Source organism: Cebidichthys violaceus, unplaced genomic scaffold (genome assembly GCF_023349555.1).
Source record: "Cebidichthys violaceus isolate CVI_PGR_0920_01 unplaced genomic scaffold, fCebVio1.0.p SCAF_6, whole genome shotgun sequence".
Taxonomy (NCBI): Eukaryota; Metazoa; Chordata; class Actinopteri; order Perciformes; family Stichaeidae; genus Cebidichthys; species Cebidichthys violaceus.
The window spans coordinates 18,590,637-18,604,957 of NW_027176816.1; the positions used below are offsets into that span (position 1 = coordinate 18,590,637).

Below are 14,321 nucleotides of genomic sequence, written 5' to 3' on the forward strand. Positions count from 1 at the left end.
TATCTACCATAGACTCGCAGGTCCCTGGAGGGACACCAGAGGACTCATCTGATTCACTTGCAGTTTCATCTCTTGACTGCAAATTAAAACGCAGACGCAGATAGGAAGGAGAGCTCTGTTTTTCAAATTAAAATCCGTTCAGTTTCTGCTTAATCCCCGCCAACAGTATTTCGCCTAACGTATAAAATGAACGTGAACAATTCCCTCCCCCTTGCATTAACATGCACCAGCTGCAGCTCTCACCCGGCAGTGGGAGTATCTCTCCCATCAGACGCCCTCCCCGCTCTTTGTCTCTCCTCAGTTAAGGTCTGTTTATGAAACGCGGACGATCGACTCTGATTTGATTTGCCGTTCAGCAGCCCTGATAATTATGATGAATCTTCCTCCCTCTGTACGCCGCGCGCTCCCAGGCTCTCCTCTTCTTCTGTGTGCCGATGCGCCTGATGTTTTCAGCGGCGGCGGTGCTGTAAAAACATTGACTGGCATTAATTTGCCGGGTGTGCCAGATTGTGTGAGATGCAGTGCATTAGGGTAGTTCAGATAGTGTCTGACAGGCTGTCAGCATCAGAGCTACTTTGCAGTTATTATTCCAACTTTTTGCCTGTTGAACCCACAACGTGACAACCCATCTGTTGTCAGCTGCGTCTGAAGAAAGTTTCCATGAAGTTTTCCTCACGTTGATGCATTTCAGTGCCGTACACTTTGGCACGGTTTTCACAGGATCCTGGTCTGAGGAAAACCTCTACTGAAACCTCTACAGGTGTGTTTTGTGCTGTCATAGAACCAAGGAGTGTTGTTTATGTTTTATAAGGCTTTTTATATGACTGCTGCACTTTTATGTTTCCGGGTAGCTGTTGTCCATCAATAGCCACGTTTGCCCAGCGAGGGTTGAGTCAGAACATGTATTAACCAGTAACCTCGATCACATTACGGACGGTGCAGAGCGTACTGTATGTGTGAGTCCGCGTGGAATGAGGACATACAAGCAGTCAGTGCGGTTGTTTGTGCCGTTTTTAGAAGAGGCCGCAGTTGAATGCAATTTTTACGCCGCCAAATTCAGATTTCACAGAAGTCTTCAGCTCACCACTTCACAGCCAAGATTTTCCAGCAATAAAAAAAAAGTCAGTTTATTCAAGTCCATCTCACGTCTCAGTATGGTTTACATGAACTTAATAGATATTTATGAAACTCCAAAAAAAAAAAAGCATGAAAATGCTGGTGTTGCGGTATGAGACTGACGTATTGGTAATGTTCAGTCAAAGATGTGTTTCGCTTTTTGTTACTTCAGTTTAAGTTTGACCGTCCAGAAGGCTTCGCTGAGAGTTTAAAACTTGTTTGCGAGGCAATCCTGCTCCAGCATGTGTGATGTAGGCTTACCTGGAAACATGACACCTCCGTATAAGAACGGACGTTGTGGGGGAAACGTCTCATTCAGCAGTTCATCTTTTGAAATGAACAATATCTGCATATTCTGCAGATTCGTAGCTCTTTCCATCACTATACTGAAGCTGTATGACACTGACACTGAGGTTAGTATCCAGACATGCACCATTACATACAAGAGGAAGTAATGCAGTTGTATTATACATTGTACATGCTGCCTCCAGCTTCTGCGTAGGCATATTTGGTATCTTTGAACATATGTAGCAACAGGAAAGGCGGAAGTTGATTCTGCTTGCTTGTTTCCAAAGGTAGCATAAATATGAAAGCGTCAACAGAGCTGATGTTACCTTTAATCAAAAGGAGTTGGCCTAATGTCCGATCACCGACGTCAGACAGGTTTGCTTCATGTTTATTAAAAAGCCATGTTTCTTCTTGCAACTGTAACTTCGTGGAACTTTGGATTGGTCAACTTGATTGGTTGTGCAACTTGGCAGCTCTGTAATTGCTGTGTTCAGCAGAAACGGGCTCATACAAGTTTGAGAAAACTTTGTTTCTTTATGCCTTTTTGATGATAGAATTCTTTGTGACACTAAATACATTTAGCAATCGTTGAACACAATCGCATTGTAATAACTGTTGAATAGCCCTGACCCAAACACTGTGTGTGCTCCCCTCTCTGCCTCCTCCTTTCCTTTCCTAACATGCTTTGTGTCTCTGCCTCTTCTCCTCTTTCTACTTTCTATATTCCCACTTCTCTAGTCTGCAGATGAGATAAATGTGATGGTAAGCTTCATCATAACCTTCCAACCTCCTGCTCTTTTGTCCATCCATCCATCCTTCCATCCATCCATCCTTCCATCCTTCCATCCATCCATCCATCCATCCATCCATCCTTCCATCCTTCCATCCTTCCATCCATCCATCCATCCATCCTGCTGCTTTCTGACCCTCGCAGTGTTTTACACTTTCCTCTTGCTCAGGGTCACTTAAACTGCAATCATCACGATTATTCTCATTAATCTCTATTAAAATGAAATCTTTTACTGATCTCTTTCTTTCTGCCCCATCATGTCTCCTGAGTTTTTTTGCTCCCATCTGTCCGTCCGTCCAAATAATTCCATCCCTTCCTCCCACTTGTTTACTCATTCCATAGCTGTCAGTCCTGATTCTTTTTCCCATTTTTCCGTATCCCTACATACATATTCCCCAACGTTGCTATTTGTCTTTATTTTATGTATTATCTTTTAGTCATAAAGGTTGAAACAGAATGAATCTGTGACTACTGCAGCATGGTGGAGCGTTGGGTCTGCTGTCAGAGAGGCAAGCAGGGACCGAAGGAATCAATGCGCTCTGAGCAGCGCTACGATAAAATAAGAGTTTACCCATTTTAAATGGGAAAAAGGAAATAGTAATTCAATATGTGGCGGTCACCTTTACGGCTTTACAGCTAGACCTAAATCAATGTTCATTTCAATAGATGCTCATCGAAATGATGCTGCTGATGGAGAATGAGTCGGTTCATCGTCAAACAATTTAAACTTAACAGTTTATAGATGAATAGATTTATTCAAATTAGTTGAAATAGCTTTTACACATTTACTACAACTAGACAACTTTTCCAAAGATAATTGCGATCAGGCGATTGTGCAATAATTGCGATCAGGCCAAGCTACAACAGCCCTCCAAGCTTCTTCTTCTTTTTTCCCCTTTATGTGCCGTAAACGCTCCCTGGCAGTTTGTTCTAAGGGGTTGTGGACAATAAGTTAGACAATAAGTGAAGTATTTGTGCCGTCGACTCCTGACGCTTGTGGAGCATTTTGTTCTGAGACAGAGGAAGTTCAAATAAAAGTGGTGCAACATGGATGATAAACGAATGAGACCGCTTACTTTTTCAATCTCTATTCTGCTTTTAGCTATGATCCCTCCTGCACCTTGTTTAGGCTCCTCCCCTTCATTTCTTTCTCCAGTGGAGTTCCGCCACACATGCTGTTATTTATTTCCTCCCGTCTTTCAGTCAATGCGGAGCGTGTTCGCGCGGCATATGGGCCTATATGTCAGCCTGCTTTCGCACACCTGTGCATGCGGATGCTTTTGCGAACATATGTCCATGTTTGTCACATTCGGTGCCTCATGACTACTTGAAAATATCATGTGATCGGTGGCGAGACGGCTGTAAGATGCTCGAAAAGTAACGCACACCGAGGGCTTGTGATGAGGTGCTGATCGCAGGGAGGAGGACCTGGAAGTATGAAAACATGATTTCTGTACCAGCTCTATAGGTGTGAATCATCACTGACCTTTTGATTCACTTCCATTACGATTCACCTGTCGGCAATTCTCGATGCGTCTCAACGCATTGCATCCTCAGTGTTCTACATTACTGCACATGGCTACCTTTTCAAGAATGAATGCAAGCAGTCGGATAAATCTAAACTCTCTTATTTAGATAGTGCCTTTTAAAAAAATCTGACTACAACAAGCTGCATCTTTTCAATACCAGTATCAGATTTTCCCAACGCAGCTCTAAGAGAAGGCGTTTTTTTACGCTGCATGAATTAGCCTAGCGGCTAGCAGACTTTTTCTTACTTGGCGACGGTGGGGGAACAACGCCACGGCTGAATTTCAGGCTGCATGCATGCGTTTCTTTTCTTCAGATCACAGATCGGCTAATATTGGCAGCGAGAGCAACAAGCTCGCGGACCTGCCGAGTGTTGTCTCACACTGAGCTGACATGTGCGACCTGTAGATTGGTCACCACTGTCGTATGGTATCACATTGTAGCACTATTAGAGAATATTATCACTAAAATAAAAATGTTATCTGATATTTAACATACCAACATCAACAAAAAAAAAACATCAGCATTACCGTACACCATGTACTTCACTGGTCTACTACTTTCTAGTGAGAAAACTTAGCAGTACACAATGTTTAATCCTTTCCTCTTTCTGTGTGTGTGTGTGTGTGTGTGTGTGTGTGTGTGTGTGTGTGTGTGTGTGTGTGTGTGTGTGTGTGTGTGTGTGTGTGTGTGCCCTCTTGCAGGCTCAGCAGCTACAGAAGAAAGATTTACAGCTGAAAGCATTGGATGCCTTCTACAAGGAGCAGCTGGCACAGCTGGAGAAGAGGGTACAACATTTACACACACACACACACACACACACACACACACACACACACACACACACACACACACACACACACACACAGACACTTACAAAGACTTCATTAGAGGCTTTCACAGATTCCCAAAGTTGCACATACTGTACACACAAAGCTATCGATGCACTCACACATACACAATGTCTATACACTTGGACAGACTTAACTTTGCGACACACAAATAAATAAACAGCCCCAAACAAAACACACTACACACTATTGTACAATCACACAAATGCAGGCACAAAAAAAAAAAACCCTGCGATAGTTGCCAATGTGCTTTGTGCATGTTCACTCAGCCGCCGCACTACGACAGAAAGTGGGTGGACATAACCGGTCTGCGTGGTAACTCTCATTATGGGAATTTTGCAAAATGAATGGCATCGGCCGTCTGACTCTGGTCCAACACACCTGCTGGAGAAACAGCACGCACACTCACGAGTGCAAATGTGTGGCAGTGACAATCACATTAAAGGGATAGTTTGGATTATTTGAAGTGGAGCTGTACGGGGCTACTTATCCACAGTCGGTGTATTACCTGCAGTAAATGGTCGGACACCCCCCCCCCCCCCCCCCCCCCCCCCCCCTCCGGTTTGGAGAAGCGGAGAGGATTACAGGCTAAGGAGCAACGAAATGTACTGCTGTGGACGGGGCCAGCAGCAAAACGTATTATAGCCCCCTAAGAGAAAGGCCTACCTGAATAAATCACTATTGTGTGGGTTATATTGACATTGTTTAGCTCCCGTGTTGGTATTCCCGTCTGCCTCTCCGAACTGGGTGTCGTGCCATCTACTTTTGGTAAACTGTCCCTTTTTAACACAGTGAGTAGTTGGTTTGGTTTTCTTTATGCACTTCTTCTGTCTAACTCAAAGTTAAACTATAGCTGACACAGCTGCACGAGAGAGCGTTCACCCTGCACACGAAAATCCGTCGGTGGGGAAAAAAAAAAAAAAAAAAAAAGCACCGTGAAGGTAAATGTGATTTCAAATGGTAACACCGATTTTTAGCCATCCCGAGCGTCTCCACAGAGCCCTTACCAGCCCTTTCATCCCCTTTCATCTGTCCGTCCGTCTGACATTTACCGGGCAGAAAAGGTGTAGAAGCTGTTGGTCACGAGTTAAGTCTCGGCCTCACCAGGCGCCACACAAGACGGACCTTTACGCGGGCTCTCCGGGGGAAGCCCCCCCCCCCCCCCCCCCCCCTAGTACTTTACTGGACGTTATGTGTGAAATCTAAGTATTATGTACTGTTCACCATGGCTAAGTGAAATCTGTTCCGCCGAGGGAGTGGTGGGAGCAGATGGAGTCGCGGGGGGGGGGGGGGGAGCCAGCCATCGCTGCAGTGTCACAGTTGCCCTCCTGTGGTTCATGCGCTCGTAGCTTAGGGTAGGCTTTCTACTCGATCACTCGCTCAGCCTTTAATTTATTCTCTTCTCTATTACATCGTTTGTTTATTCCTGATTGCTGCTGGAGAAGCGACTGAAAGAGAACCTCAAACCGAGTTTGGAATAAATTGTGTGCGTATGTGCATGTCAGTGGAGGTTATGGGTAGCGTGTGCCATAAGCTACCATAAGCGGATAGAGTTCTTGGTAGTCACTGACTCAAGCAATAGGCTTTTTTTTCTGTTTGGTTAAATCGGAAGTTTGGGCTTTTTTTTTTTTTAACTAGGCGTGTCAATCCTGTCCTGCAAAGGGGAAGACAAGAAAGAAGTCTGTCTTTATTTCTGTCCTCTGTCCTTCCTTCCTTCCTTCCTTCCTCCCTCCGTGGCTGTCTACTTTTAAATGACGGACAAACACACACAGGCCGACACCACCATAACACCAAATCTGTATTCTAATTATCATGCAGTCAGCATAGATAAACATGTATTACCTCCATGCATAGTCTCTCCCCACACACACACACACACACACACACACAGAGGTCTTGGTGTCAGATGCCTTGCTATTTGTGTTAGTCTCATTAGTAACAGGTTGGGTTTGCAGAGGGAGTAGACGACTGGCAGGCTGACATACAAGCACAAGCTGTGTTTGCTGTTGAGCTTAGGATGTTTGTAGACAGACCTCTATGTGTGTGTGTGTGTGTGTGTGTGAAAGATGTGGTGTGTGTTTTGCATGCACACTGTATATTCAGGTGCACGTGTACTGTATATGTAAATGGGGGAATTTCATGCGTCTATCTGCAGGCTCAGTGTGTTCGCAGATGCCACCAGAAGCCACATGATGCCTCGGTTTTCGCCTGTTTGCCTTCTCCAAGTGTTCCCACTGCTCGAATGTTTGGTTTCTTCAAAACTGCTCGGCTGAATTGAACCGAGATGAGTCATAGTCAAACTGAGCTATGCTTACTGTATGTTAATGTTATCTCTCCCTTTGCATTAACATATGCGCTGGTTAGGGGTGTAACAAAAGAAAACAACTCATGGCACATTTGTAATTGTGGGAGGATCCTCCGGTGCATTTCCACCGCAGTGGTGCAGTGCGACCGTAAGGTTGGGCGATAAGTCAACATGAGAATTCATAGACCTTTCAATGGCATCTTATCGTGATGTAAACCGATATATAGATACCATGATACACAATAACGACATCGAAATTGATAATAATAAGCACACACTGCCTCAAACTTCTCTGAAAATCTGATCAACTTTCAAATTCAAACTGTGCTGGGCAACTTAACGCATTATTATCGCGTTAACGCATTCATTAATTAACGCCGACAATTATTTTATCGCGCAGTTTTTTTTTTTTTTTTTAAATGCAATACACACGGTTGATGCCAGCAAATCACCCGAGCGAACGGTGGAGGGAGGCTTCGGCAGACTACGGTGGATGCAGCGTGTGGGAGAAAACATGGTGGCTTGCGGCTCGGGCCCGGACCTCGCCACCTCCTGGGGTTGTGGACCGCTCGTTCTGCGTCCCCTTCTCCCTACAGGGGGAGGACCTGACCCTATGCTCCCGGTGCGACCGTCAACCCGGGCAGACTGCTCTCAGTGTGTCTCAGCGTCTCAGTGTTAAGGACTGTTTAGTGTTTCCTATTGAGAAAACATGAATATGGATCGACAGCGGACCTGAAACGCCACGCCCGATGCTATTCGGTTGCTCTTATCTACTGTTTTGACAACCCGGAGGTTCATCTTCAAGTTCATATCCGTCTTTCCATTTCTTACAAGATGTCAATACAGGAAAGGCTGTAGTAACGTTTATTTGACGTGGGCGTATGTGTCTTTTGTTAATTTCAGATGCACCTGAAATGATCTGTCTAATTCCTCCTTTCTCTTTCCTCTGTCTGTCTTGCTCTCTCATAGTAAAGTGTAGTTTGAAGCGGGTGGAAATGGAGCGTACAGAAGGAGATAATAATCCTCCTCCCAGTCTGGCAGGTTGCTTGACACGCTGTCAGCATGGGCCCCCACGTAGTGCACCACAAATATCTGCACACTGAACACGCACGCACACACACACACACACACACACACACACACACACACACACACACACACACTCACACTGCTTTACTCCAAATAATGCCAATGGCTGTACCTTTTTTTTTTCCTGGTCAAACAGAAAGGCAGAGGACTTATTTAAGATGCTATATACACACACACACACACACACACACACACACACACACACATATATTAACATATACACACACACACTGCCAACAAACCATATGTGTACCTGCGACAATTGAGCCAGGTTGGCCCTCTGATCAGAACTCAAGTATATATTTTTAATACTGTTTTGAAAACTTCACTTTTCTGCTGTGTTGCACTTTCTGATGGAGATGAATACACACAGGGCCCCATGTAGACCGAGTCAAAGTTTAACGCTTTCATCCTGTGTAAAGCTATCTGCTCAATATGCTGCAGCGGGGGCTTCGAATCTGCTTATTAGTTTAGCTTGTTAGCAATATTTCCACTGAGGCTGCACCCATCTGGAGATGAAGATATGAGTTTCATAATAAGTTAACATTACCAAACATTGCGGAGCTGCGGCTTCCATTCAAGTTGCCTCATTATTTTTGCCTTAGCAACAAAAAAGAGTGCTTGTGTTCATCCCCCAACAGTGGTAAACAGTCAGTGTGATCATTTAATTAAACTTGAACTTCTCAAGGTGTGGAGATAAATGTTCCTGAAATCCTTTTAATTTGCCTCTCACACAGATGGCTGTAGAACGCATGTTTTGTACTGTATTTTACATGTCTTATAACTTCACAGGGATGCTTCACAGCATCTGGGCAGATCACATACTAGTTAAAGGTGCTTTACATGGGATTGGGGCATATCTATCGCCATCTCAACGGCTCTCGACAAGGTGACGGCTGAGTCGGCAGCTCGCAGCTAATGGTGCGGACGGTGCGGACGGTGCGGACGGCGCTAACGGCGCGAACTACGGCGTCAGTGCCGAGAGAGCTAACGGCGTTAACATGAGGGGGAAGCAGAGGGTGGGGCCACCAGCTAACCAGTGGGGCACGCTCACATGCACTAACATGCACTAAAAGCACGCGCCAGCCCTGCTATCCCAACGAAGAACGAAGAAGCTTTGAAACACGACACACACAGAGGGAGAGTGATTTCATCCTCTTTTCAGGTAGACACTACTCCGCTATATCTTTACATAGCAAACAGTTGTCTGCTGCTATATTAATGCTTTGAATCACGCCTTATAATTTGGATGCCATGTTCTGAAACAGCCTTTTTCTCTTTCAAAGACCTACTTTTGAAATTGAACTAAAGTCAAACTTTGTTTGATGTTTGACTTAACGTTACAAGCTAAGGTTGGTTAGCATTGCTCAAAGACTGGTGAAAAGAGAAAACAGCTGGCCTGGCTCAAAGGCAGAAACATCTGCAAGTATAAAACTGAAGTCTTGTCACCGTGCAGAGATTCCAGAGAGATGCCACATCGGTCATTTCTACACTTGGTCGTCTATGCGTGCTGTGGGGTCCCATCTAACGTTAACAGAGTTGTAAGTCAGAACGATGAGCTGACTAGGTGTTCCATTAGCGACTTCTGTGACCCCTCAATGGCTACGCACACACACACACACACACACACACACACCAAAGAACAATGCTTAAACAGATGGAAGTACATTCATTTAAGCATATAGAATATGACACACGCTTATCTCTCAAAGCTCACACACTTAACGTACACACACACACACACGCACACACACGGGTCCACGGGTCAGAAAGTCTTTTGTGTTAAGTGAACATCGCTGCCACTTTCAGATCAAACCAAAAGGTTAGATGAGGTGGGAGTGAGTGTGGGTTAAAAGACTTACTTTTACAGTTGGATCAAAGAGCACCCTGTGTGTGTGTGTGTGTGTGTGTGTGTGTGTGTGTGTGTGTGTGTGTGTGTGTGTGTGTGTGTGTGTGTGTGTGTGTGTGTGTGTGTGTGTGTGTGTGTGTGTGTGTGTGTGTGACATGGTTTTTTAAGAAAAGAATTAGGCCTTTTGCTGCTTTGGCAAGTATCTGTGTATTTGCTTACATTCATAAGTCATTGCTCCGCTCTGACCAATTGGAGCCTGTGTGAGAGAGGCTCCTCTGCATCCCAAACTTTAGGTCAGCATTAGCTTTAATAAAGTGACATCCTTTTAACGAGACAACAATAACGGAAATAAACGGCAAAAACACGTCTACCTAATGACTTCAATGCACCGGATTTACGAGATGTGTAGTCCCGTAGTTGCAGGGTATTAGTAAACCTGTGTGGACAGCCGGGGCGGACTGGCTGCACTCATCATCATTAGCAAGAATCTGTGGGCCAGTGGTGGCTGATGACTGTTAAGTACAGCTGTTGCCACCTTTTCACGTTTAACAAGCTTGTTGAGTTTTTTTTCCCCTGGCTCTACGCAACTCTGTTAACATTTTGCAAGTCTCTACGGCAGAATAACACAAACCAAATACCACTGTTGTTACCAACATGATGGTAATAACGAGTTTCTCCATAATAGCATCATTATTCATTCTCTTTTCCTTATGGCTTTTGTGCTCTTCGGCACCGAGAGAGTGAGAAACGTCTACAGGATGGAGAGTGAGCGAGCATAATGAGCAATTGGAGTCTGCAGGTGGCCTAATAGTTGTAGTCAAAGCCCTCAGAATTGAGTGGCTCAGGTTTAGCAGCACCAAATACTGTCAATCAGTTGATCCGCGTTGTGTTGAATGTTGTTGATTTTGTCCTAAAGCGAGATACTTCAACCCTTATCTAATCACACATCGCAAACTGGCACAGATAAGAGCCTCCAAGCGGCACGGAGAGGAGAGCAAGTTGGAAGATTCGGTCGGACCAGAGGAAAAAAAGAAGTGACGGTGGGGGATGGAGGAAGATAAATCAGATGATACAGTGTGTTTTCCATAGTCCATCATTTCTAAAGTCCTCTTTTTCCTCCTCTCCTCCTCCTGCAGCATCTATTGGAACAATATCCCAGTTCAATGAACAGACTCACAAAACACGCAAGCTACCAATATTTTGGCCGATATGTTTGAATTTTTAGTTTCACTTTTTGGGGGATTTTACATTTTTCATATAAGACTGATCCTGGGCTAAGAAAGCCGAAAGTTTATGAACCCGTTCATCCATAAAATCATGGCGTTTACAGAATGTTTCAGTCTATTTCACCGTCATTCTATCTCCATTATCGGTCTCTTTATGGATTTGTTTGGATGGATAGGATGTGCGTGTTGTGAGAGCTGAAAAATACATTTAATTTTGATTCATGACTTTCATTACCGTCCATTTTTATGTACATTGAAGTTATTGTTTTGCTGTCAGAGTATGTGTTAATCACGTATTCGATCTGTTTCAATACGAGCACTATGAACTACGTTATTGATTACCGATCCCACGTTTTGCGATGGTGAATGATACATCACCGGCACAGGTAGATGTGACGAAGTACTGATACAGGTGTTGTAAACAGCCACAGATGTGCGAAAGGGTCACTAGTAATGACAGCTCTCATGGCATTATTGTAGAACCTTGCCGGTGCGACACAAGCGGGGGAAATTACGCCGCTTCTTAGCCATTCTCTTCGCTGGGAGCTCTGACAGGTCTAATAAGTGGTAGAGCAGACAGATGTATTGATATGCAAATGTGTGATTACGGGCATGTCTATGTTCATTTGTCAAAAGCACTAATGAGGGTACACTTAGGCACAGTCTCAAACGTCTTTCAGCCTTCCTTCCCTAAGACCGAGATAGACTGGTACGGTATCGGGCCCTGTTATTGCGGCGGCGTACCAACCGGCACAAGCAGACCTCGACGTTGGCTTGTCTGCGAGGTATTTTTTGGCGCCGCAAGTGCGAGGTTCACTGAAATGAGGCGGCGCAAAACAAGTTGTCGGTGTTCCCGTTGAAAACCACCTTCCGACCAATAGATGCATTTATATCGGCATCAAAAAAAACAAACAGGTAAAGCGGTAAAGCGGTCTGCTTTCTACTATACAATACGCTTCTCTTTCAGGTCATTGAATCCATGCAGCCGTCTGAAGGCAGCAGGACAGATCCGGTGAATCAATCCGCCGCCTCTGATTGGTGATCAGGCTGGGCGCAGTGCCGTCGCGCTCCGCCCGTCTTCTTTGTTTACCTTGGTTAAAATTGCATGCAAATGACACCAAGGCTGCTGCGAAATAACCGCACACACCTCTACGCACATGATACAGGTGTGTTAGAACTCTGCATTGTGACGGTTTTACGCTGTCATCACATAAACTAATCCCGTGCGTCACAGCCAACCTTCCCAACTCTTTAAATAAGTTCAGCGGTTCAAGTGTTATTCTTGAAATTCATTTTAATTTCGCATTAGCATCCGATTGACGTGATCACTGGCTTCACCAATTTATGATTATTCGTTTGAAAGCCACTCCATCTGCCTCTAGCTGTGAGTGTATGGCGCTATGTGTTCAACGTCGAGCTATTGTCGTCGAGCGTACGACACCCCTCTGCTCTATATTCATCCAAAGCTCTTCGCGCCGCTGCTCCTACGTGAACCAAAATAGCCGGTGCTCTTTGATACGCCCACGCTCGAGACCTGCCACTATGTGCACTTTTGATTAAAATGTAAATGTTCTTTTTTTTTTCTTCTAATTTTTCCTGAAGTCTTTGTTTTGCAACTCTTTTCAGTCGTGGGGCACTTTCAGCATTAGACCCCGGAAAAGTCCTCACATTTTTATTATTAAAATCAAAGTCACACACCGTATTGTGGTTCAAAGTTGGCTTTTGGCATGTAGCACAACTATGTGTGTTAGACGGTCACTTAGCAAGAAAACAAGCCGTAGTGTAGATACCGTGGCAACACCAGGACCGCTACCAGACACTTGCCAGGTGTGTTCACCGCCTCTGAGGAGGAACACTGTGTAAAACTGAAAATGTTCTTCCGCTATTAAACGCCAAACGTAGCTTTGTGATGCAAAAATACGGTCAAATACATTCAGATTTAACGGCCACTTTATGAGGAATACCGTGTGTGTGTGTGTGTGTGTGTGTGTATATATATGTGTGTGTGTGTGTGTGTGTGTGTGTGTGTGTGTGTGTGTGTGTGTGTGTGTGTGTGTGTGTGTGTGTGTGTGTGTGTGTGTCACAGGCAGTACCTTGCATACCTTTTTACATAATAATTACACACAGAGCCCAATCCAACCCTATGTACTCAAACACCAATCTCTCTCTCTCTCTCTCTCTGTCTCTCTGTCTTTCTCTCTCTCTCTCGCTCTCTCTCTCTCTCTCTCTCTCTCTCTCTCTCTCTCTCTCCTTCCGCCTTTTACCGTCATGCCTTCTGCTGCTTCTCTTTTCTTTTCTTTTTTATTCCTCCTTCTTACCTCCCTTTTAGCTTTGTCTTTCTGTTCTTCCCCAGCCATCCTTCCATCCCCAGCTGGTACGGTTTGCTGGTTAAATATTTGGGATTGGGGTGGGTGGGTACTGGCTGCTGGAAGGCCTAAGCTAGGAGGATCAACAGCGGAAGGGCTGCAGTTGTTGTGGATTAGCTGCTTGTTTTATCATAATACCACTGCCGGCTTGCTTGGCGTTTGGGGCTCACCTGGCAAGCTGCAGAAGTCAGAAATCTACGATTGCTTTAAAAAAAAAGCATGAGTAATGCACCTCATTACCGCCGAGCCTTAGCTTCGATAGAAGGGGCTCGAGTCGCAAAGCTTTCCTATGAATGAAAGTAACACTACTCTCTCTTCCTACTGTACGTTTTTGGTGTTAAAAGAATGTCAGCGAATTCTGGCCCGCGGTGTCCTGTGTCGCTGATCTTACGGTGAAAAGTAACGTTCAGCTTTTTAAAGAGGTGCAGTTCACGAACTCACAAAGAGGTTTATCCTTTAAGGTCCGGAAGGCATGACGTGGAAAATGGGAAGACGGTGGAGAAAAGGAAGCTGTTACAGAGGAGGGAAGCAGAAAGATGAAGAGAGAAAACGTTTGTTCTAAAGAGTAAACCGAGGTAATTTGAGTTTAGGAAAGAAGGGATATTTGATTTGAAAGGAGTCCCAGATGGGTGGGATTCAAAGAGGATAGGAACATTGTGATGTAGTGGTTAGAATGTTTATGTATCTTCACAGAACAGGATTAAGTCCAAATTAGAAAATTCCACTCTTTATGTCTCTCCCCTTAACTATGAAGCTACTGTCAGCAGCCGTTTAGCCTAGCGTAGCTTAGCTTAGCTTAGCTTAGTTTAGCGTTAAGACTAGAAACGTGGAGAAACGGCAGCAAGCCTGACTGTCAAAAAGTAAAAAAGGTCGCCTACCGGCACATCTGGAGGTGTGAAACCAAAACATTTTAA

The 14,321-nt window shown here is 44.7% G+C and overlaps 1 protein-coding gene across 2 annotated transcripts in view; it reads left to right on the plus strand.

The window, feature by feature from the left end:
• chchd6a (coiled-coil-helix-coiled-coil-helix domain containing 6a) overlaps window positions 1-14,321 on the plus strand; it is a 68,120-nt gene that overhangs the window by 19,628 nt on the left and 34,171 nt on the right. Inside the window, exons 5-6 of one of the 2 annotated variants that reach the window (XM_068733540.1) lie at window positions 2,143-2,166; window positions 4,426-4,509. In XM_068733540.1, coding sequence (XP_068589641.1) covers window positions 2,143-2,166; window positions 4,426-4,509 — 108 coding nt within the window. The remainder of the gene's footprint in view (window positions 1-2,142; window positions 2,167-4,425; window positions 4,510-14,321) is intronic. The other variant, XM_068733541.1, reaches the window with a different exon arrangement.